General features: G+C 46.7%; 1 protein-coding gene across 1 annotated transcript in view; it reads right to left on the reverse strand.

Annotated features, from left to right (window-relative positions):
- SLC39A12 (solute carrier family 39 member 12) overlaps positions 1 to 22,434 on the reverse strand; it is a 239,877-nt gene that overhangs the window by 94,411 nt on the left and 123,032 nt on the right. The window contains exon 7 of the mRNA XM_085630837.1: positions 17,610 to 17,782. Coding sequence (XP_085486963.1) covers positions 17,610 to 17,782 — 173 coding nt within the window. The remainder of the gene's footprint in view (positions 1 to 17,609; positions 17,783 to 22,434) is intronic.

Genomic DNA, 22,434 nt, shown 5'->3' on the forward strand with positions numbered 1-22,434 from the left:
GCCAGTGCAGGTTTCTCAAGTGGGGGGTGATGTGGCCGTGGCGTGGTACGTCGAGGATCAGTCGTGCCGAGGCGTTTTGGATGCGTTGTAGTCATTTGATGAGCTTGGTCGGGGATCCTGCGTAGCGGGCATTTCCGTAGTCGAGGCTGCTGCTGACGAGGGCCTGGGTGACTGTCTTTCTTTTATCTGTCGGGATCCATCTGTAGATCTTGCAGAGCATGCGGAGGGTGTTGAAGCAGGAGGAGGAGACGGCGTTGACTTGCTTGGTCATTGAGAGCATTGAGTCGAGGATGATTCCCAGGTTACTTGCGTGGTCGGTGGGTGTCTGAGCTGCCCCCAGTGCCGTCGGCCACCAGGAGTCGTCCCAGGCTGAAGGGTTGGAGCCGAGGATGAGGACCTCCGTCTTGTCCGAGTTCAGCTTCAGACGGCTGATCTTCATCCAATCGGCGACGGCCTTTATTCCTTCGTGGAGGTTGGCTTTGGTGGTGATGGGGTCCTTGGTGAGGGAGAGGATCAGTTGAGTGTCGTCGGCGTAGGAGATTATGTTGAGGTCGTGCTGTCGGGCGACATGTGCGAGCGGGGCCATGTAAATGTTGAACAGTGTCGGGCTGAGGGAGGATCCCTGGGGTACGCCGCAGATGATCTCGGAGGCTTTGGAATGGAATGGGGAGGCGAACACTCTGGGTTCTGCCGGAGAAGAAGGAGGTGGTCCATTCCAGAGCCTTGTCTCGGATCCCTGCGGCGTGGAGGCGTGCGCGTAGTGTGCGGTGGCAGATGTTGTCGAAGGCGGCGGAAAGGTCTAGGAGGATGAGTGCTGCGGTCTCACCGTTGTCCAGCAGGGTCCTGATGTCATCGGTGGTGGCAATGAGGGCAGTCTCGGTGCTGTGGTTGCTGCGGAACCCTGACTGGGAAGGATCCAGGATTCTGTTTTCTTCGAGGTATCGGGTTAGCTGTCTGTTGACTATTTTCTCGATGACCTTGGCCGGGAAGGGGAGCAGAGAGACGGGCCGGAAGTTCTTGAGGTCTCTTGGGTCTGCCTTAGGTTTTTTGAGTAGGGCGTTTATCTCGGTGTGTTTCCAGCTCTCTGGCAAAGTCGCGGTCTCGAGGGAGGGGTTGATGATGTTGCGTAGGTGGGGTGCGATGGAGCTGCTTGCTTTGTTGAAGACGTGGTGCGGGAATGGGTCTGACGGAGACCCGGAGTGGATTGTGCTCATGGTCTTGATGGTGTCATCGACGCTCACGCTAGCCCAGGCTAGCAGAGGGTCATGGTCGATGGTGTGCGGAGGGTCTGTTGTGTTGCTGTCTGTTGGGGCTGTCTGGGTGTTGAAGCTGTCGTGGATGTCTGCTATCTTGCGGTGGAAGAAGGTGGCGAGGGAGTCGCACAGGGCTTGCGACGGCGGGATGTCGTTGGTGTTGGAGCTGGGGTTGGAGAGTTCCTTCACGATGTTGAAGAGCTCCTTGCCATTGTGTGCATTGTTGTCGAGGCGGTCTTTGAAGGAGGTCCTCTTGGATGCCCTGATGAGGTGGTGGTGGTTGCGGATGGCGTCCTTGTGTGCTGTGTGGCTGTCCAAAGTTTGTTCACTGTGCCATTCCTTCTCTAGTTTCCGGCAGGCTTGCTTGGAGGCAAGGAGTTCTGGGGTGAACCAGATGGCCCTTTTGCTGGTGTCTCTGTGGGGGGGTTTCTTCAGCGGGGCGAGGGTGTTGGTACAGTCCTCGATCCAGCGTCTGAGGCTGTGGGCAGCGTCGTCGTGTTTGAGGGTTCGGTGGGTGGGCTGAGAGCGAGGTTTGCATGTAGTTGGTCTTTTGTGATTTTGCTCCAGCAGCGGCGGGGGATCTGTTGGGTGCGGTGATGTGTGGTGGGTTTCTGGAAGGCGAAGTAGATGCAGTGGTGGTTGGTCCGGAGGAGTTCATGGTGTGGCTGACGGAGACGTGCGGGCTTGGGGAGAAGATAGGGTCGAGCGTGTGGCCGGTGGAATGGGTGGGCGTTATGACGAGTTGCTTCAGTCCGAGGTTGGTGAGGTTATCGATCAGGGTTGTGGAGATGTTGTTGTTCTTCTTCTTCTCAAGGTGAAAGTTCAGGTCTCCGAGGAGGATGTAGTCGGGGGAGGTCAGGGCATGCGTGCTGATGAAGTCGGCGATGGAGTCGCTGAACTGGGGACGGGGTCCGGGGGATCGGAAGACGAGGGTGCCTCTGAGGGTGGAGTTAGGGTCTGTGTGGATCTGGAAGTGCATGTGTTCGGCAGTGCTGAGCGCGTCGTCGGTGCTAGTCGAGACCCTGATGCTGTTCTTGTGGACGATGGTGATTCCTCCTCCGACTCAGCACGGTCTCTGCGGGTGATCTTTTAGTAGTCTGGAATGGCAATGGCGATGTCGGGTGCGGAGGAGTCGTTCAGCCAGGTCTCTGTCAGGAAGGCGATGTCTGAGGATGTTGTGTTGAGCAGGTCCAGAGCTTGACGGCGCGTTTGCGTGCGGAGCGGGTGTTCAGTAGTACGCATTGGAGGTGGTTGGGGTCTTTCTTGGCGGGTGGTTCGTCTTCTCTGAGGCTGGTGTAGCGGCAGTTCCGGCAGGTGAAGGGACCGTGTGTGCATTTCGGGTGGCCTTGAAGCAGGTGTGGGTCCGTCCGGAGTTGAGAGCGTGCAGAGTGCTGGCATCGTAGTGGCGGCGGTTGTCGTGGCGGGTGCGGGGGCCAGGGGTTCTGGCGCTGGGCGCGGTCCAGGCACAGACGGGCTTGCCTTAGGCACGCCTTCGGCACGCCAGCGGCATTGCTGCACAGCAGCCGGCATATATGGGGAGGTGGGAGGGAGGAGCAGCTGGGAGGTGGGAGGCGGGTCAGAGAATGGGAAATGGGCAGTCAGGCGGGCGGGGCTGCAGGAGACGCAGCGGCGGGGGTGCTGAGGGACGATGAAGGGAACAGAAGGCAAAAGGGCCCAAATAAACGAGGGAAAACGAGTGTCACAGAAGGCAAGAGGGCACAGAAATACAGGGAAAAAACGAGGGTCACAGAAGGCAAAAAGGGCACAAAAAATGAGGTAAAAAGGGTGTCACAGAAGGCAGGAGGGTACAGAAATACAGGGAAAAAACGAGGGTCACAGAAGGTAAAAAGGGCACAGAAATACAGGAAAAACGAGTGCCACAGAAGGCAAAAAGGGCACAAAAAATGAGGTAAAAAGGGTGTCACAGAAGGCAAGAGGGTACAGAAATACAGGGGAAAAATGAGTGTCACAGAAGGCAAAAAGGGCACAGAAATACAGGAAAAACGAGTGCTAGAGAAGGCAGACAGGGCGCAAGATGAACAAACCTACAGCCTACCACTGGCCACCAGGGATGAGGCGCAGGTGGTAGCCTGCGGGTGGTGGAGGGCCTAGAACTTCCTCAGCAGCAGCGGCAGCTGGGGCAGGGACACACATGCGGTGCTGTGTGGAGGGGGAGTGAACTACCCGGTGGGGTCAAGGGTCGCGCTCCTCACCGCGCAACGGCCGGCAGATATGGGGAGGTGGGAGGGAGGAGCAGCTGGGAGACGGGAGGTGGGGGCAGCGAATGGGCAGTGGGCAGTCAGGGGGGCGGGGCCGCAGGGGACACAGCGGCAGGGGCGGTGAGGGATGATGAAGGGAACAGAAGGCAAAAGGGCACAAAAACGAGGGAAAACGAGTGCCACAGAAGGCAAGAGGGAACCGAAATACAGGGAAAAAACGAGTGTCACAGAAGGCAAAATGGCACAGAAATACAGGAAAAACGAGTGTCACAGAAGGCAAACAGGGCACAAGAATACAGGGGCAGCTGAGAAACAGAAGGCAAAAATGGGCGGAGAGGCACGGGGGCAGTGAGGGGTACAGAAGGAAAAACCAGACAGAGGCACGGGGGCAGCGAGGGGTACAGAAGGAAAAACCGGGCAGAGACATGGGGGCAGCGAGGTGTACAGAATGAAAAACCGGGCTCTGAGACACAGGGACAGTGAGGGGAACAGAGGGAAGAAAACGGGCATGGACCACGAACAGGCAGCGGGGGAAGACAGAACAACAGTAGTCACAGACACAACAATGAAATACAGGCAATACAATAAAACAATAGAGCGTAAGATGAACAAACCTACGGCCTACCACTGGCCACCAGGGATGAGGCACAGGTGGTAGCCTGCGGGTGGTGGAGGGCCTAGAACTTCCTCAGCAGCAGTGCCAGCTGGGGCAGGGACACACAGGTGGTGCTGTGCTGAGGGGGAGCGACCTACTTGGTGGGGTCAAGGGTCACTCTCCTCACCGCGCAGCGGCCGTCATATATGGCGAGGTGCGAGGGAGGAGCAGCTGGGAGGCGGGAGGTGGGAGGCGGGGGCAGCTAATGGGCAGTGGGCAGTCAGGGGGGCGGGGCTGCAGGGGATGCGGCGGCAGGGGCGGTTAGGGACGATGAAGGGAACAGACGGCAAAAGGGCACAAAAAACGAGGGAAAACGAGTGTCACAGAAGGCAAGAGGGCACAGAAACACAGGGAAAAAACGAGTGTCATAGAAGGCAAAAAGGGCACAGAAATACAGGAAAAATGAGTGTCACTGAAGGCAAACAGGGCACAAGAATACAGGGGCAGCTGAGAAACAGAAGGCAAAACTGGGCGGAGAGGCACGGGAGAAGTGAGGGGTACAGAAGGAAAAACCGGGCAGAGACACGGGGGCAGCGAGGGGTACAGAAGGAAAAACCAGGGAGACGCACGGGGGCAGCGAGGGGTACAGAAGGAAAAACCGGGCTGAGAGACACGGGGACAGCGAGGGAAACAGAGGCATGAAAACGGGCACGGACCACGAATTGGCAGCGGAGGAAGACAGAACAACAGCAGTCACAGACGCAACAATGAAATACAGGCAATACAATAAAACAATAGAGCGCGAGATGAACAAACCTATGGCCTACCACTGGCCACCAGGGATGAGGCGCAGGTGGTAGCCTGCGGGTGGTGGAGGGCCTAGAACTTCCTCAGCAGCAGCGGCAGCTGGGGCAGGGTCACACAGGCGGTGCTGTGCGGAGGGGGAGCGACCTACCTGGTAGTGTCAAGGGTCGCTCCCCCTCCGCATTTTACATCAAGGGACAAACTCCTGGTGCTAAAAATCAAAGCAAGCAGCGCGAGTTACCGCACTGTCGCTTGCAGAACAGTGTGGAGGGCTTGGAGTTTTTTCAGCAGAACTCCCCGAACTCCACCCAGGAATAATAATTTCGTAATTGGACTATCTGATTACATGGCATAGAGTTTCTCACCATTTCCTTAATAATATAAATCTATAGTCACAATAAGGGGGTAAATTCAACGCAGTGCTCATATCCAGCATGCTAGCATGCACTATTGTATAAACTTTCCGTTATGTCACTTTGCAGAGCTATATGTTTGTCTGTCATCAATAACCTCCTGTTTTTTTATATACAATATACTGCAGATAGTGAATTGTCTGTGTAATCCTTTTGCTTTACTTATAAATTTCATGAGTTTCCACAAATTCATTTTCAATCTGTTCTTGTCATGCATTCAAAGACATGTCTGTTGCCTGTAATTCCAATTGGATACATTGTTTCCTTTCAGATCTTCCATAGAACACTGAGGGGCCCATTACGATGTCCGCCCGCCACCGTAACGGTAAACGGGACTGACCGCCAGAGGTGCGGTGGTCCCGCTGTGCCCATTAGGATGCGGCCACCAACCTGTTGGTCGCACCCCGCATATTTCATATTGTGGCGGGCGGTGCTGTAAGCAGCACACTCCACAATGTCAAATATGCATGTTGTGCATTGACATGCACAATGTGACAGGCACCGCACGGTGCCTGCCACCTTGTGCATGCCAATGAAGGGGGGGTACCATAGGTACCCCCCCAAGCGCAGCCCACACCACCCCAACCCCCCCGGGGGCCTGCAATGGGCCCCCAAAGGCAAAGTCTGCATGCCTTTGATGCCGCCATGGAAATGCTAAAATCCCCACACATCATAATATGGCAGGCGGTGCCTGCTAGGCACCACCACCATATTATGGCCCAGGACCGCACGGCAGGCAAGCAGAACAATTTCCTGCCTGCGGAAATGCGACGGACGGTCTTTCCGTCCGCCGCTGTCCCCCCGCCATTCTAATGTGGCGGGGGGTAAATGGAGGGCGGGCGGGGAACGATGTCGGAGGGATCGCCACCGCTAGTCGGGCGGTGGCAATCCGCCCGACATCATAATGACCCCCTGAGTGTTACATGTGGTAGCTGATGATTTCCCACATATTTCACATATTTCAATCAGCATCACATTTTTAAACTGCTGTACCCACACCTGATCACTCTTAATTAATGTAACATAAATTTTTTTAAGTCAGTTACTTATTTATTTATTTTTGTGATTTTATATAGTGCAGACATGGCCTATAGAGATCAAAGTGCTTTAGAATAAAGCTGAACATCTCAATAATAAATAGAACATATAAATATAAAGATGGAGAGAAATTATTGGTCAGCCCCCAGATGAGCTCTACTGCTTCACATGTTTTCAATGTAAAAGATAGCAGTGACAAGCAGGTGGTTCAAAATTAGTGCTTTTACAAAAAATAGAATGTATCGATAGCTAATAGAAGATATACATGTAACATTACAGGAGGAGAGAACACAAGGACATTGATTACTTCACATGTATTCATTGTAAGACATAACAGTGACAAGCGGTCTAGTAAGTCACATTTGATGCTGGTCCCTCGTTTAAAAAAATCTACACATTGTGGTGCTTCTTTCTTGGAACGCTTGGCCAAAATATGGAATCTCCTTCAAGGACAGATCAGTGGCTTAGAAAGGGAATTTGTCTTTTGTAAATCCTTGAAAACGTACCCCTTTAGCCTGTAACCTCCATCTGTTCCTACATATTTTCATGTTGCAGCACTAGGACACTCTTCTTATTAACTGTTGCACTTTACAAGTAGCGTCATTCATTCATTCAAGCAGGTGATATACTACGCAAGCCAGACAACCATTGTATGCGCTGGTTGAGATTGGTCTGCACTTGGCAGGAGCATGAAGGGGTGGGAGCAAGTTAGGTCAGGTGTCACTCCAAAAATAGGACTTTGAGGCCTTTTTTAATGGAGACATGACATGTGGTCAGGTGAACGCTCAGCGGGAGGGAGTTCTATAATCTTGTAGTGGTTCCGGAGAAGGAATGTCTCATGTATAGCTTATGCTTGAAGGCGAGAGGTTTGAGGAGGAGCAATTTAGCAATTGTCACAGCTGGTTCCTCAGATTTTCAGTAAGGGTGGGCAGAGCAAGTGTAGTGCCTCTACGCGGAGTTCCACGGAGTTGGGAAAAAACTCTGTGGAACTCCGCTCCGCTCCCTCCCCCCACCTGATGTAATTATAATGTAAAAAAAAGCCATACACACTCGCAAGACGTACAATGTAGGGGTTATCAAAGAAGAAGGACGGCGAGGACGAGGAATGACAGTGGCCATGGTGAGGCAGAGGCAACCATGGCAGGTAAGTGCCTTTTTTAACATTATAATTACTTTGGGAGAGTGGAGGGGCCAGTTAACTCCGCTCCACCACAGAGTCAGAGTTTTGCCTAAACTCCGTGTTCGCAACGGAAAGTAGAGTAGACAAAACTCCGTATACTCTGCTGGTGGAGCCGAGTTATCCGCCCTGGTTTAATTTTTAGTTTCTCTGCAAGGTACAAGGGTAAAGAGGAGTGCATAGCTTTATTAGAGAGAAAGACCTTTTTTATTAGAGCTCTCACTTTTATGGTGAGCCACAGAAGGAAGCATAGAATAGTGGAGATGTGGTCACATTGCTTGTGTTTTATCACAAAGCAGGTTGTCATATGTAGGACTGGTCTGAGAGGACTTAGGTGAACTTTGGGAATTCTGGAAAGGAGCTCAATTCTTCTGTAGTCAAGTCCGGAGAGCACAAGTGCTTGGACAATATATTTAAGGTCACGTGCGGGATTAGGTTCCTAATTCCTCAAAGGAGCTTTAGCTGGACATGGGCACTCCTAGTCGTGGAGGAGATATGGTTCTGGATGTTCAGACATCTGTTGAGGGTGAATCCCAGAAATGTGTCATTCTGAATAATGAATGGATGGCTGTCCATGTCCAGGAGGAGATTCATGCAGTCTGGATCAGTGGGTTAGCTTGCTCTTGGGAGATAAGAAGGAATTCTGTTTTTGTTGGGTATAGTTTGAGAGGGTTGTTAGACATCCAAGTTTGAATTCTATTCAGGCATTTGGATAAGTGGATGCAGCCTTCTAGTTTTGAGAACTTCAAGTACATTTGGGTGTCATTGGTCTATAGTTGGAAGAGGACTCCGGAGTTCTTGAGGTTTGTTCCTATGGGGTCCGAGGTAGAGGATGAAAGGGGTTGGGGAGGGAATAGAGCCTTATGGAACCCCTTGTTACCTAGATCTTAGACGGCATTTCCAATGCTTACAATTTGGGAGCGGTTAGTTAGGTAAGAGGTGAGCCATTTAAGGGCAACACCATCAACAACCATTCGATGCTTCAGAGTGCCTAGCAGCTCCTGCTGGTTGACCGTGTTGACGCCGCGGAGAGGTAGAGGAGCACAAGTAGACAGGAATCGCCTCTATCTGGAATGTGGAGGGCGATGTACACGACCTGTAGTATTGTAGTTTCAGTGCAGTGGCCCTGACGAAATCTGGATTGAAGGGAGTCAAGAAGGTTGTTGTCCTGCATGTGGCATGACAGTTGGAAAGCTACACAAGTTTCAATCGACTTACATAGGAGAGGCTGGGTGGATCCTGGGTGAACGTTGTTGAAATCGTCGAGGTCCAGATATGTTTTTTTTTAGGAGAGGAGAAATTTGACCCATTTCTAGATAGTTTGGGAACAAGCCCTGGTCCAATGATGAGTTAATGAGGGTTGTCCAAATGGGGAGAAGCGGTTTGACTTAGAATTTACTGATGGAGCCTGGGATGCCATCACACAGGTGGTTATAGGGTTTCACCATTGATAGAATATGTAGTAAATTTGTCTCAGAGATTGGGGAGAAAGAGGAACATGGCTGTAGTGCCTTTGAAGGCAGTACCTCTTCGATTATGTTGTCGACTTTTGGAAGAAAGGGAGAAGTTAATGTCTTTCTTGTAAAAAACTGTGCAAAGTTACTGTAAAGGATCTCCAGTGCCGCAAATGGGCGGTTGAAGGGAGGGTTGGAAAGATTAATTACCTCAAATAGTTTTTTGGGTCTATTCTTGGCCATATCAAGGGGGATGTGATATGTGATGCCTTGGCTATAGAGAACTCCCCTTTGTACTTTTGTCTTGCAGGGCAAAGCTTAGTTAGAGTAAATGGTGAATGTGCTTGCAGCCAGGCTTCTCCAATTTTCTGATGTTTTTCCTTTCGTTCCAGAGAACTTTTGAGTACCAGGGCGCAAGAAGGTTTGGGTCAACTGTATTTGCTGTTGAAGGGTGTGTATTCCTCAATCAGGGAGTCAATGCAGAGGTTACACTTATCTGTGGCTTTGATGATGTCAAGTTGAGTCCTTCTTGAGGTGAGGATTGGTAAGGCTAGGTTGGCAAATTAGATTCAGTAACAATGTTACTGATATCTCTGAACCATATTTTTTCTTTCTTCGCTTGGCTAAGGGTTTTCTTGTTTGTGAAACACACTATAAAGGGAATCTGTAGTTGAACCGGCCAATTAACTGGGATGATGGACACTGATTAAAAAAATAAAGGTGATCTGGAGATGATCAGGCCGAGAGTGGCACTTTTGTAGTTTGTTGTTTTCTGGCAGTGCTGATGTAGGTTATTGTCTTCTAGAAAAGTTGCAAAGTGGTCCAGTGGTTTATTTTGTTTGGAACCCCAGTCAACGTTGAAGTCACCGAGAAAAATAATGTTGTCAGAGCTGATTAATTGTGCTGTGAAGAATTTCATGCACTCTTTGATTAATGTGTTATTGATGTAGAAGTATAAATCCTTCATTTATGAGACCTCCATTCACTCAACAACCACCTCCATCCTGTTGCTGTTCTGATAATTTGGTTACCAAAAAGGCTAAGAGGGGAACAGAAAAGGCTCCAATGTTACTGTATAGCAAGTTGAGATCCTTGGGAGAGAATCCTGGATAAATGTAGTGAGCCTGATGGAAAGTCATATGCTGTGGAGCAACAAGGTAAAGATGAAAATCTCTTGACATCACCAAGAAACACCCTGAAGGAGGAATTCACACAAGGGCCTGGAAGATGTGCCAATGCTGATAGAATCTCCACCAAAGTTCATGTTTGAAGGTTCTGTCTATGCTGAGAAGGTTTATATAGCCAAAGTGTAACATGCATTCTCAGCTCTCTCCACTGCAGTGGTACATGTACGCAGATGCCTTCTCATGCCTGCAACTCAGCAGTAGGACACAAGCATCATCAAGTCTGTGAGCCTCGAGCACTTGAATTGCTCTAAGTTGTCACATACTACCCAGACAACTGTTCACGATTGGATCCTACACATTATGAAGAATATGTTCGCCTACACCCAAATAGTGCATCATAATATTATTTATGTCCTTTAGTCAATGTTCCATTAACACTTAACAACATGCTGGAGAGATTTTTCACACATGGATCTGACCATCTGTATTTTTTAATTTGAGAACCATTAAAACTTCTGAAGATATCAAAAATCTGACTTTGATGAGAGATGACACAACAATGTCCATATGTTACTAATTTGCAAACACTAAGGTTGCCTAGAAAAATGGTGAAAAATATAAAATTATATTTTAAATTGAAGAAGTTATGCTCCGTTAACTTATGAAAATTCAGAAATGCCAAGAATAGCTATGGAAGGCATGCATATATTGCATATTGGCACATTACAGGTTTATTGGACCCAAGCAAAGTGTATACTGACATGAGATATTGTTTCAGAGCGCTGCCAATATGAAAACATAATGGCGCAACCAAGAGACAAAGTGTCTGCTCATGGGATAGCCATGCGTTCAAGTGGACCATAGACAAAAAGAAATGCTCTAGGCCAGGGGACAAATTTATCACAAACTTTCCATCGACAATGCCATCTCAATTGCTATTGGATATATTCAACAATTCTTCATACAATACAGTACTTTTATATAGATACCTCCCACTGGACACCTCATGAGATCAAAATATCTAAAGACAAATTTATTTTACATCATTTTATATGACAAAAATACCCAAAACAATAAAAAAATTATTGCACATAATCCTTGCATATAGTACATAGTTGTATCAAAAGACAGTCATTAAATAATTTCCAAATGTGATCTGTCTAGAAAGAGGTCCACTCAAACTGAGACCATCCAGTTAACTTGTATATGAAACATCTGATTGAATTTAAACAGGGTTCCAAAAATTGATTGTCATTTTGAATATTCACTGCAGACTTATCATACTATGTTGTCGACTTGTTTTGGCCTAAAAAGTCATGGCCACACAAGGGTGTGTAGAACAGCATAATAAACAAAATATTGAAACATAATTAATGCATGTGATACACAAACGTATTTTTGTAATAGAATGTTTTTAGAGTAGCTTCAGAAGATAGTTTGATTTAGTGTCAATAACTATTTTTCCTGATTTTGTTTAAGTGGTTTAAGTGGTTTTGCACACCCTTGTATTGATTTATTTGTTATTTACAATGATGCCAAATAAATTTGCCTTTCTGATATTTCGATTTCATGAGGTGTCCAGTGAGATGTATCTATGTGCAAGTACTCAAGAAGTATTTTATGGAAAATTGTTTAATATATCCAAGAGCAACTGAGGTTGATGTCGATCGAAAGTTTGTTTGTGATTTGACCTGCTACAGTTTTTCTTTTTGTCTTTTGTTTTGATAGCTCGGCCTCTAGAGGATTATATGGGCTTCCCCTTGTTCTCTTGTATGCAAGTGGACCACAGGCATGTTGCCTATGTGATGACAGAAATAATCCATTGGAGTTAGAGACAGAGTGCCTTACGGTATGAACACATGGTGAGGTTTCTTCACTTATCAAGGTGGTTAAAAGTAGGAAAACTGAATTTTGATGCTCTTGAGAAGGTAAATTACTAGAGACAAAAAAATCAAGTGAAATAAAAATGAGCCTGTTAGAAATGGGATCTCTGGTTGGCTAAGGCGTGCGCCAAAGCCAGGCAGAGACCACCACTCTAGTCAGGGCAAGGAAGTTACACGCCAAAGATAACCCCTGCTCACCCCCTTGGTAGCTTGGCACGAGCAGTCAGACTTATCCCGGAGGCAATGTGTAAAGCGTTTGTAGCGTGCACACAGCAACAACACCCCAGGCACACCACAAAAGGAACTCCACATAAGGTTATATGTAAAAATAGCCTTTGTATTATAATAAACACATTAGATCATAAACACATAATATACACTGTGCCAACTGGCACTGGGCAGTATCTACAGGGGATTATATACACACGACAGGGACCCTGGGCCACTGTCAGAACAATCACAAATCACCAATTGTAAATGTAGCACAAATAATAATTGTAGAGCACAACCAGTAACTACTGGTGAACTACTGAACTGAGGCCTAGATCATGCAACGTAAATCACACTATGCAATAATCCTCACATAAGGCCTAAAACACAGTATGCAATCACTGTAGGCATAAACACATGCGATCTAGAAACCATTAGCATAACGCATTACGCATTAATTATTGTAGGCATCACATTAGGTATAAAACATCACCTCAATTATATTATGTAATTATCAGCATACCCACAGTGTGCCCCAAGCGGGGGCACAACACATGAAAAACTGTCCCCAGGCCAACTGACCTCTCCCAGGGCTCCAACACCCTACGTCCAACAGTGTCAGGGTTGGCTGCGCACGCAGCAAAAGCAGAAGGTGCAAAAGATCACGCCAAACGTTGCAGCTGCCCACTGACAAAACAGGGCAGCTGTGAAGATTCACAGGCTCTGGCACTCACAGTGCCTGGGGAGCCCTACTCGGAGATTCGCAACTTAAAAATAAAGCTGACCCCCTTCACGAGGCGCAAGGGCGTGCCAGTCACCAACAAGGTCACGGCCTCTAACTACGGCCCTCACTATTGTGGCAATCACCAGAAAGACGCTGTCCTGCATACCGCCCCCACTGAGCTTTGTAATAAAATTGGTCCCCACGTTGGAGCACACGGGCTCTTAAAACAGATATGCCCCCACAAGAACAGAACCTGCCCCTAACGAACTGTGGAGCACTCCAGAAGCTGCTCAACAAAGTGGGAGCGGCCCGCTGCTAGACGGGGCCGCTCTGACTCTGCCTCCCCCGAACACGGACTATCTCGAGCTCCACTCACCCGCAGCACTTCACCGCTTTCTCCCCTGCCGGCAGAGCTTCAGTCACGTCGCGGGGCTTGGGCGAACACGGGGCTGCCGCCTCCTCTCCTGGTTGCGCTGAGGCTGCCCGCGGGACTCCCTCTGCACTTCGGGGGTCCCGCCTTGAAGATCCGTTGGTTGCGCTGAGGCTGCCTCGGCCGAACTCGGCTTCCGTCTCACGGCCCGCCCCCGAAGGTTGCCTGACTTCCTGTTTCTTCCAGGTCGCGGTGGTGATTTGGTCCCTGATCTCGGTAATGCGGGGTGGGCACCTTCTTCAACGCGCAAAACTGCGGGGTGGGCACCCACTTCCCATAAGTATTCGGGGAGCAGGGTGGACACCCGCTCTCTCTTTCTCCTAAACTGCGGGGTGGGCACCCGCTATCAATTAAAGGCAGTATGGGGCAAAAACGCAGGGTGGGCACCCGCTATTAATTAAGTTAACGATGTAGCCATAACGCGGGTTGGGCACCCGCTTTAGTAAAAGGCAATTGCGGGGTGGGCACCCGCTTCCTGATAAATCAGCGCTGCAGGGCACCAGTCGCTCCTTCCCCCTTGATAACCACAACACAGTGCTCAGCCTGTCTCCCACCTGATGCGATCAGGGAGCAGGCAGCCCTTCTTCTCCATAAAGGCGCAGGCAGGCAGAAACAATGCGTCCTTGGTGATGGGGAAAACCAGCAAAGCACAGCCAAGCAGGCCAGCACGCAGGGACCCCCAGGAAGCAGCAGCTGGGTCCCGCGGCAGTTCCTGCTGGCTGAGTGTCCTTCCCAAGTAAGAACAAGCACACACACTTTTATGGGGTCACAGCCCCTATATTTATATCACATCTCCCTTTGTCTGTAAGCACAGGGCTGGGAAAACCAAATGCAACTGGTTTTGGAGCACTTTGTTTGCCAGGCTCCTTTTGCACCGGGCAGACCCATCCTGGCTCCTGGAATTCCCCACACCATCCAGCCCCTGTCACTCACAAGCCAGACAAGCAATTCACATCACACTGTACACAGAAATGCCAACTTCTAAAAGTGGCACTTCTCCACCAGTCACAATAATTCTGCGCACACCATTGTGCAGCATTTATTCTCACGAGTTCGCACATACCAAACTCGCCTCTGCACTCCTCTCACATCAGGAACTACCATGGACACACATATCCCCCATGCATTCCTATGGGAGGGCAGGCCAATCTCACCACACACACTCAGAGTGCGCACGCACTTTACACGAGGCCACAGTGCGAAAGTGCGCAGAAGCCAAAAATGACTAACATCAGGTCACATTAAAAGGTAAAAAGTTTAGGGGTGAATCTGCCAAAAGGGCCAAGTCCAACAGAGCCATAAAATGACAAACCAAGTACTCACTAAAAAAAGAAATGCCAACAAGCACATGAATTAAAAAGGTATCTAAAGTGATGAGTGGCAAATGGGTGCACACTCCTCTAACACAGAGGGACAGGAAATAGAAACAGGCAAAGGTAAAACTGCACCATAGTGGTTCAGACAGTAAATTGCAGATCCTGGGAGGGCACGTCCTCTCACACAAAATAGACGGATCAAGGTAACCTGGATAAACAAAAGAAAGAAAAATGTACTACATGTGCTCATGTTGTAATGAATCAAGTACTAGAAACGGTAATTCAAATTTGAAAAGCATAAAAAAGCACACCAAATACAAACACAATAAAATAAGCACCAACTATACCTAAAGATCACTTAACTTTTGATGATGCACTACCGTCTGAATCCCTGCAAGAAAGCACCTATATCAGAAGATTCTGACATGTGCAACCAATGGATGGCAAGTCCCAATGTAAAAACCAGAAGCGTCTTTTTCACCCAACAATATGCCATTGTCTCCCACTCTACCACAGAGTTATTAGGTTCCACTTTTTGAAATATTGCAGAGTAAAGACTACACCTATCTATTTTCTTTCTACAATCATTGCAAAATAGCACCTTGTCCTCTCTAACAATCAATAGTTGATAAAATGATTGTATCTTTAAGAGTCCAAGGAAGGCAAATCACAATGCTAATCTGTATTCCTTCCTATGTATCTTTCCATGCAATATGCAACAAAAACCTAGTAAATGTTTCCCATTAACGCGCTCAACTGTTCTTGCCTACCTTTGAGTTATCACCAAATGTGGAATACAATTCTGCCAATCCCATGAAAAGACATTTATAACATTCCATATACTTGTGCGAAGCCGCCTTTACAAATTCATCCATGATGCTGACTGTTGCCATAACTCTTTCTTTTATTTCTTTTAATTAAGATTTTGCAGGATCAGACAGCACCAAAAACATCAGCAAACATTTTCATTTCTACATGGGGAATCCATGTTCAAATAATGTGCCAATGATTCACACAAAAGCCAATTGCCTTTTTCAACTCCCCCAGCATGTACCACATGGATAAAATGCACATTTAATCAACCAATAGTTGTATGATCCTTTGCAAAACTGAGGCTATCGATTCCAATTTGAATGATCCTGTAGAACCTACAACGTTCAAAGATAAGTCACAAATTATGTAAATTCTAAGGAATCTTGGAGCGCATTTCTTTGGTGGTTGTGTCTGGAGTGCAGACGCTCAAACCACACAGGCACAGGTAATCGTGCTCTATTACTTTTTCTTGGTATCCTTATTTCACATCTATCTTACTTCTTTGTAAGCCTGTTCCAGTTCTTAAACTCCTTTCTTCCTGTACAGTTCGCTGGGCAGGAAGGTGTGGCCAGTGCCCTGGCTACTGACCAGGGAGGGTTCTATCTTGCAGTGACCTCCTAACATCATCTTCATAACGTGACAAGTGATGCACCAAGGACATGCTTTCCTGACTAAATACTCTTAGATCAGACTTACTTTACATTGGCATCATGCAAAGTAGTTCACGTCTTTGATACTGAGCAGAGGATGACAAATCATCACATAACTGTGTTTAATCATGGACATTTTACCTATGCATAAACCCTCCCACATCCCACTTATCTTACTGGCTAGGATTAACTACAACAAAAGAGTCCGATATTTACATGCCATCAATTATCTTTTTATGCACCAACATATCTAAGACTTTCTTTAACTATTTCTCATAAGATGCCGTGTCAGTTATCTGTGCCCTTCCTTCATATACATCTTAACAAATCAATGTATTCAGAAACAATGAGTCCAACAGAATGTTTACTTTTATACATTCCAATATACAAACACAAGCGCGCTTTTGAAGATCTGATTCCGGAACCTTGGGCCAGATGTACAGAAATCTGGTTGCAAAATGCTGGTCGCAAATTTCAACCAGTATTTTTGCAAACAGTAAAGATTTTTAAGAGCCAACCTAAGTTGCTAATAGGTTGTTCTTAAAAATCTGAATCATAGTGGGTTACAGTCTAATCTACAGCTACCTACCCAATAACCCTAAAATCCACTTACCTCCCATTACCTTCACGTGCCCCAGGCCTAAAATACCCTTAGTTTCCTTTGCCACTACCTGCCCCTGAACCCTAAAAACACCTTACTCCCTTATACCTTTACCCTCCCTTGAACACTAAAAGTCCCTTACGTACCTTAACCACTACTCGCCTCTAAACCTTAAAAACCACTTACCATCCTTTATCGCTACCCTTTCTTAACCCTTATCGATTCCTTAATACTAAAATTCCCCCTTTTATAATGACATAATAATTAGGTAATTTAAAAGAAACAAACTTACATGCATGATAAAATACCACAGGGTAAAGTACCAAAACTAAACCTGCTGTGTATTTACCCGTGTCATGCTTACCTGTGTGCTAGCATTCTGTAGGTTAAGACCGCGGGGTAAAGACTACATATTCCTATGAACTAATGTTTTATTTAATGATTTTATCTCAGCATTATGAATGTGTGAGATGTTTTGAAATTTGCAAATACATAAGCAATCAAAGAAGGCCCAGCCATACTGATAAACTTTAAGAAAAATTAAAGGTAATTGATCAGTCTGCTTGTGATGAACAACACGCTCCTAATCAATGACATACGGTCATAGGGGAAGCCACAAGCGATTGTGTTTGAAGCTGCAAAATGAAAAGCAAAACTATATCATTGCACTCTTTTCTCAAAAACTATAACTCGCCTTCTGATGCATGCACTCAAACTGTGAAAACATTGATGAATGGGGTATTATTTTTGATTTTTGCAAATTCTGTGTCATGAAAAGCGTACTATTGTTGATGAAGTCTACAGAAAGGAATAATCTTCAATACTGTGTTATGTTGCTCTTATTGTTTTAGTGATGGCACAAATGTTATCTTCAGTAACGATGAGCAGTCACAACTCTTTACCTGAGGAATGAGATGTAGCAAGGCATCCCCAGAAAGCGTCCCTACAGCTAAGCCTATAAACATCTGTAGAATCAGCTTATAGTTTTCTTCACAGGAACTGAACAGTATAAGAGTGGTGCCAAACATGGAGCCCACTGTGAGAATGATCACTGCAATAGTGCTGTAGCCATACCCTGCAAAAACAAAAAGGGCACCGTCAATATTTACATTGATCAAAAATTAATACACTAATTACAGTCATGCAAATTACAGACTTTTTTGGGAGGGCACACTTCCATTATAAATATGTTCGGTGGATTTCTGATTTTACGCAAAAAAAGAAAGCATGACAATCTTTACTGGGCATTAGAATTTCTTATATTCGGTGATTTAGAAGACCATGCGCCCGCATATTCGGAGATGCGGAAAACCGAAGGTTTCTGAACGTTTCATGTCTCTGACAATCTGAACAAAGGCCCAAGAGTGATCATAAGGCATGAATGCAAGTAGGAAACACAATTTTCAAATTATGACGTGTGCTCAATGGGGTGATTAGGAATTCTGATTGTAGGAGTAAACCCAGCTTACATCTGTAAAAGTCTCCATGCACGCATTCTACATTGCAGCAGATTTATAATGCTAAATAGTTCAGTCAGAGAGAGATTTAAGTGTGTTTACTGCATTCTGTGTTAGACGTCCTAAACAATCAAAGAAACAAGAAAACATCCATCTGTCCACCAGCATTGTAGAGTGGTGACACTTCCTGATGATGTGTAATGCAACACCATCTGGCTCTCATATATTGGCAGATGTTCTGGGCTTTTTTTGATTAACCTATGCTCACTTACTAGATTCTGTCTTTTGTGGATAAAAAGAGAACACACGGTAATCAGCTTCCTGGTTGAAGGTTCCTAAAAACAAAGGGGCATATTTATGTCTCTTTTGCATCGCTCTTGCACCACTCAACGTAGTGCAAGACAACTTAAATGCAAGTGTAATTTATACAGCTACACAAGGTGGCCCTGGAGGCTTCATAAATCTCGAGTAATGTAACGCAGCACAAATCACTGCGTTGCTTTACTCTGCGCCATGGAGGCATTTCCTTGGTTGTTTTGCGTGGGTGCAGCACCCAGGGATTTTAACGCATTCCCAGGTTTACCTAAACAGGTAAACCTGGGAATGCGCCAAAAAGATACGGAGGAGAGGTATAATGGGGAGAAATGTCGTTATTTCTCCTCGTTTTTTTCCTCTTTCTATGTGTGTTGCACCATGGTGCAAGGGTGCCTGCGTTGGCGCTAGGCTGCCAAAACAGCGGCAGTGCGAGGGAAAAGGTGACTTGCTGCATTGCCCTGTGCCACAATATTCATAAATATGCCCCAAATGGTATAGCTCTGTCATGACCTGTAGTACTTTGCTTAAATTCATAGTGCCTGTTTCCTATTGATCACAGATGATCTCCATGGGTTTAATGGCCTTCCAATATGTTTTGCACAACTTCTGTTAGTAGATTGGGGCTATTTATAAATAATCAGGCCCCATCTGGCACAAAGTGCAGAACCGTATTCTGTAGTTAGTTGGACCCTTTGGCTCAAGGAGCCACCTCTGCAGATGCCTTACAAGAGATCTAAACGTGGTAGTGTGCATGTTATAGACCCACAAATTCATTCGTTCATTCCTTTATCGATGAGAAGTTGACATTGAACCAATATTTTCCCACCCTCTACACATTTTGATGCACCATTTTGAGGTCTCCAAGGGCACTACATTGTAGTGGACATACACCTCCTCCAGAAGCCACCTTTGCAGACGCCTTCCAGGAGTTCGAAACATGGTAGTGTGCATGTTATAGACCCACAAATTCATTCATTCATTTATTGATGGGAAGTAGGCATAGAACCAATTATTTCCCACCCGCTACACATTTTATTGCACCATTTTGAGGTCTCCAAGATCACTACCTTGTAGAGGACATACACCTCCTCAAGAAAACCGCCCTCCTCCAGGAGGAGCTCCATGATAAGCTCACTGTGTGCAACTTTCATGTTACCACAGTGAAGGACAGGCCGCATGATACCATTACCTCCTAGTTCCAGAAGCCTAGTCTGTAGAGGTTATTCTCTGTGGAGAGCAAAGCTCGCTGGGAAAAGTACTCAGGGGCTCATTTATGAGCCCCTGCGTCACTTTTGCTCCACCGGTGCGTCACTTTTTGTGACGCACCAGTGGCGGAAAACATGCGCCATGTCGCGCCATATTTACTAAGTGACGCATCTCGGTAGATGCGTCACTTCGTAAACCCCTGCGCTACATTATACCTGCGCCAGGTATAATGTAAGCAGAGTGGGCGTACCCCCGCAAGAAAGGGTCGTAGGAGTGGTGCAGCGAAATCTATGAGATTTCGCTGCGCCACTACTAAGATGCCAGTGCGTCAAAACCTTACGCCTGCCTCATAGCAGGCGTAACGGTGACGCAGGCCCTTTCACACGGGGCTGGCCCCATGTGAAAGGAACATTGCTGGAGTTGCGTCAGGCTTCCGACACAACTCCAGCAATGCGCCACTTTTTGCGCCGACAGATACGTCAGTTATACTGACATATCTGTCCTTCCTTGCGACATGATGCGTCATATTACAAATATGACGCATCATTGGTGTCGCAAGGAGGGCGCACTGAGAAGTGACGCATCGCTGCTTTCACCCAGCGATGCGTCACTTCTCATAAATGAGCCCCTCAGAGTCTTTAAGTAAATAAGTGGCCTCATTCAGTCACTCAAGCTGAAAAGCGACTGTTGGGAGGACACCATGGCCAACAACAGAGAGCTGCTACAGGCCTTGAAGCTGTAGTGGGCTGCATCAGGTAACAGTGCAGGAGGGGTTGGTAATTTATGCACCTTTCTGGCAGGGGCATAGCTTCGGGAGGGGGGTGTGGGGTGTTACCCCACCAATAAATGTATTATGTAATAAATAGTTGGGTACAGGTGCTTTCAGTCAGGTATGGTGAGGGGTCTCTCAGCTTTCACCTAGAATTTTATATGCACACTCATACTAAGGGGCGGATTACGAGTATGACGGTCTTAGGACTACCCCACTGTTGGTGGCGGTCCAACCGCTGCCTCTTCGGCAGCCTGACCGCCTGATCACAAGGAGGGCAGTCAAGCCGCCACTAGACAGCCACAACCGCCAGGATCTTGGATCCCGCGGTGGCGGGGAAAGCTGTGCTGTATGCCTTTCTGCCAACCTTTTCATGGCTGGGACTCTGCCACAAAGACGTCAGCAGAAAGGCAGGGAAGGGGCCCCAAACAGGGTCCTAGGGCATTTTAGTCCATTGGGAATTGTGGCTGGAGGCACATGTTGTGCTAACCTATGCCAGCACTGTTGTGCACACACTGTGTGCCATGCACGACATGGCGCATGGCAACAGTGCGCCCAACATGCAAATGGTCTGCACTGCAGAGGCATGTGCTTCAGGGTCTCTTTGTAAGCGGAAGCATGCCGATGCTGCGCTCTGGCTGCCGACACACATCCAACCCGGCGGTAGTGTCCTAATACAGTGGTCAGTATGCCGCAGGCCTGTTGCCGTTCTCCCGACCGCTGTAGCAGCGGTCCTGCAGTCGGACCGATGGAACTCATGATCAGGGGCTAAAGCACAGACACACACAGAGACACACACACATACACACACACAGTTCTTAAAATAATGTTGGTTATGTAATATTTTGTTTTAAGTACTGCTAACAACCAGCACTGCTCTCCCTTTCACCTGCCCCTTAGGCCCCCTCATGTCCTGCCCTTCGAGTCACACATTGTACCATGATATGCCAGCATGACTGTTGGGAAATCTGAAGCTCACACACCTCCAATCTTACTGACCAAGCTTCACTCCTGCTTTCAGTATAGTTTGTTTTTTTAGTTTATTATAGTGCGACCCAAGGTTTTTGCTTTATAGAGTTCTACCAATAGGGGTATATTAGCAATAGTGCTGTGGGTGGTCTGGAGCAGATGGAGATTTAAGGTCTTTAGATATCTTAATAAAGAGGATGCGAGAATGAGAGGAAAGTCAAAATACATGAAATGATAGAAGGTGTTGTCTTTATATAAAAGCAACTAAACAGTGGAAAAAGATCTTTGTTTGTGTTTCTTAATTTTTTCCTTGATCAAATTGCTGGAGACAGAACTATTACCAAAATTACAACAATAATCACTGGGAAGACAGTGTAATGAATTACTAAACCATAACATTTTTGTTTTCATCAATGAAAAAAGGATTTATCGGATTTGATTGATCATAACATTTAAGGAAGTAACTATTTATTTAAATACTTTCAGCTTACAAAGCCTTTTGAGCAACTAGATAAAAGCCCTCCACTGTTTAGATTTAAGTTTATAACAACACAGTCTGAACTTGGACAAACCTTTTTAAAACAAATAGAAGAGTTAAGATAAAACCATGAAAGCAAATGGGATGAATGGTAATAAACAGAAATAAGGGAAAACCTTTACTAAGAAACTAATAATCCAGATGAGTTGTTTGATGTGGACCAAGGAACATGATCATGATCAGAGAGATGGTGATCAATGCATGAATACATGAGGAAAGCATGTCCCACCATCTATGTGATCCTATTTCACCACAAGCCATGCAAAATTATATCATTTGGAAGGATTAGGACACCACAATCGGCAAACAAAAGATATATAGAGAGAAGAGGGCTCACGGGTTTCGAGCATGGGTGAAGGGAAGGAAAATGATCCTTTGTGCCCGAAGAAATATCAAAAAAGTAAACATTAAAAAAAGCATACATTTCATCTCTGATAATCCTGGATATATAATGAATGTTTGTATATTTTATG

This window comes from Triturus cristatus, chromosome 10, assembly GCF_964204655.1.
Source record: "Triturus cristatus chromosome 10, aTriCri1.1, whole genome shotgun sequence".
NCBI lineage: Eukaryota > Metazoa > Chordata > Amphibia > Caudata > Salamandridae > Triturus > Triturus cristatus.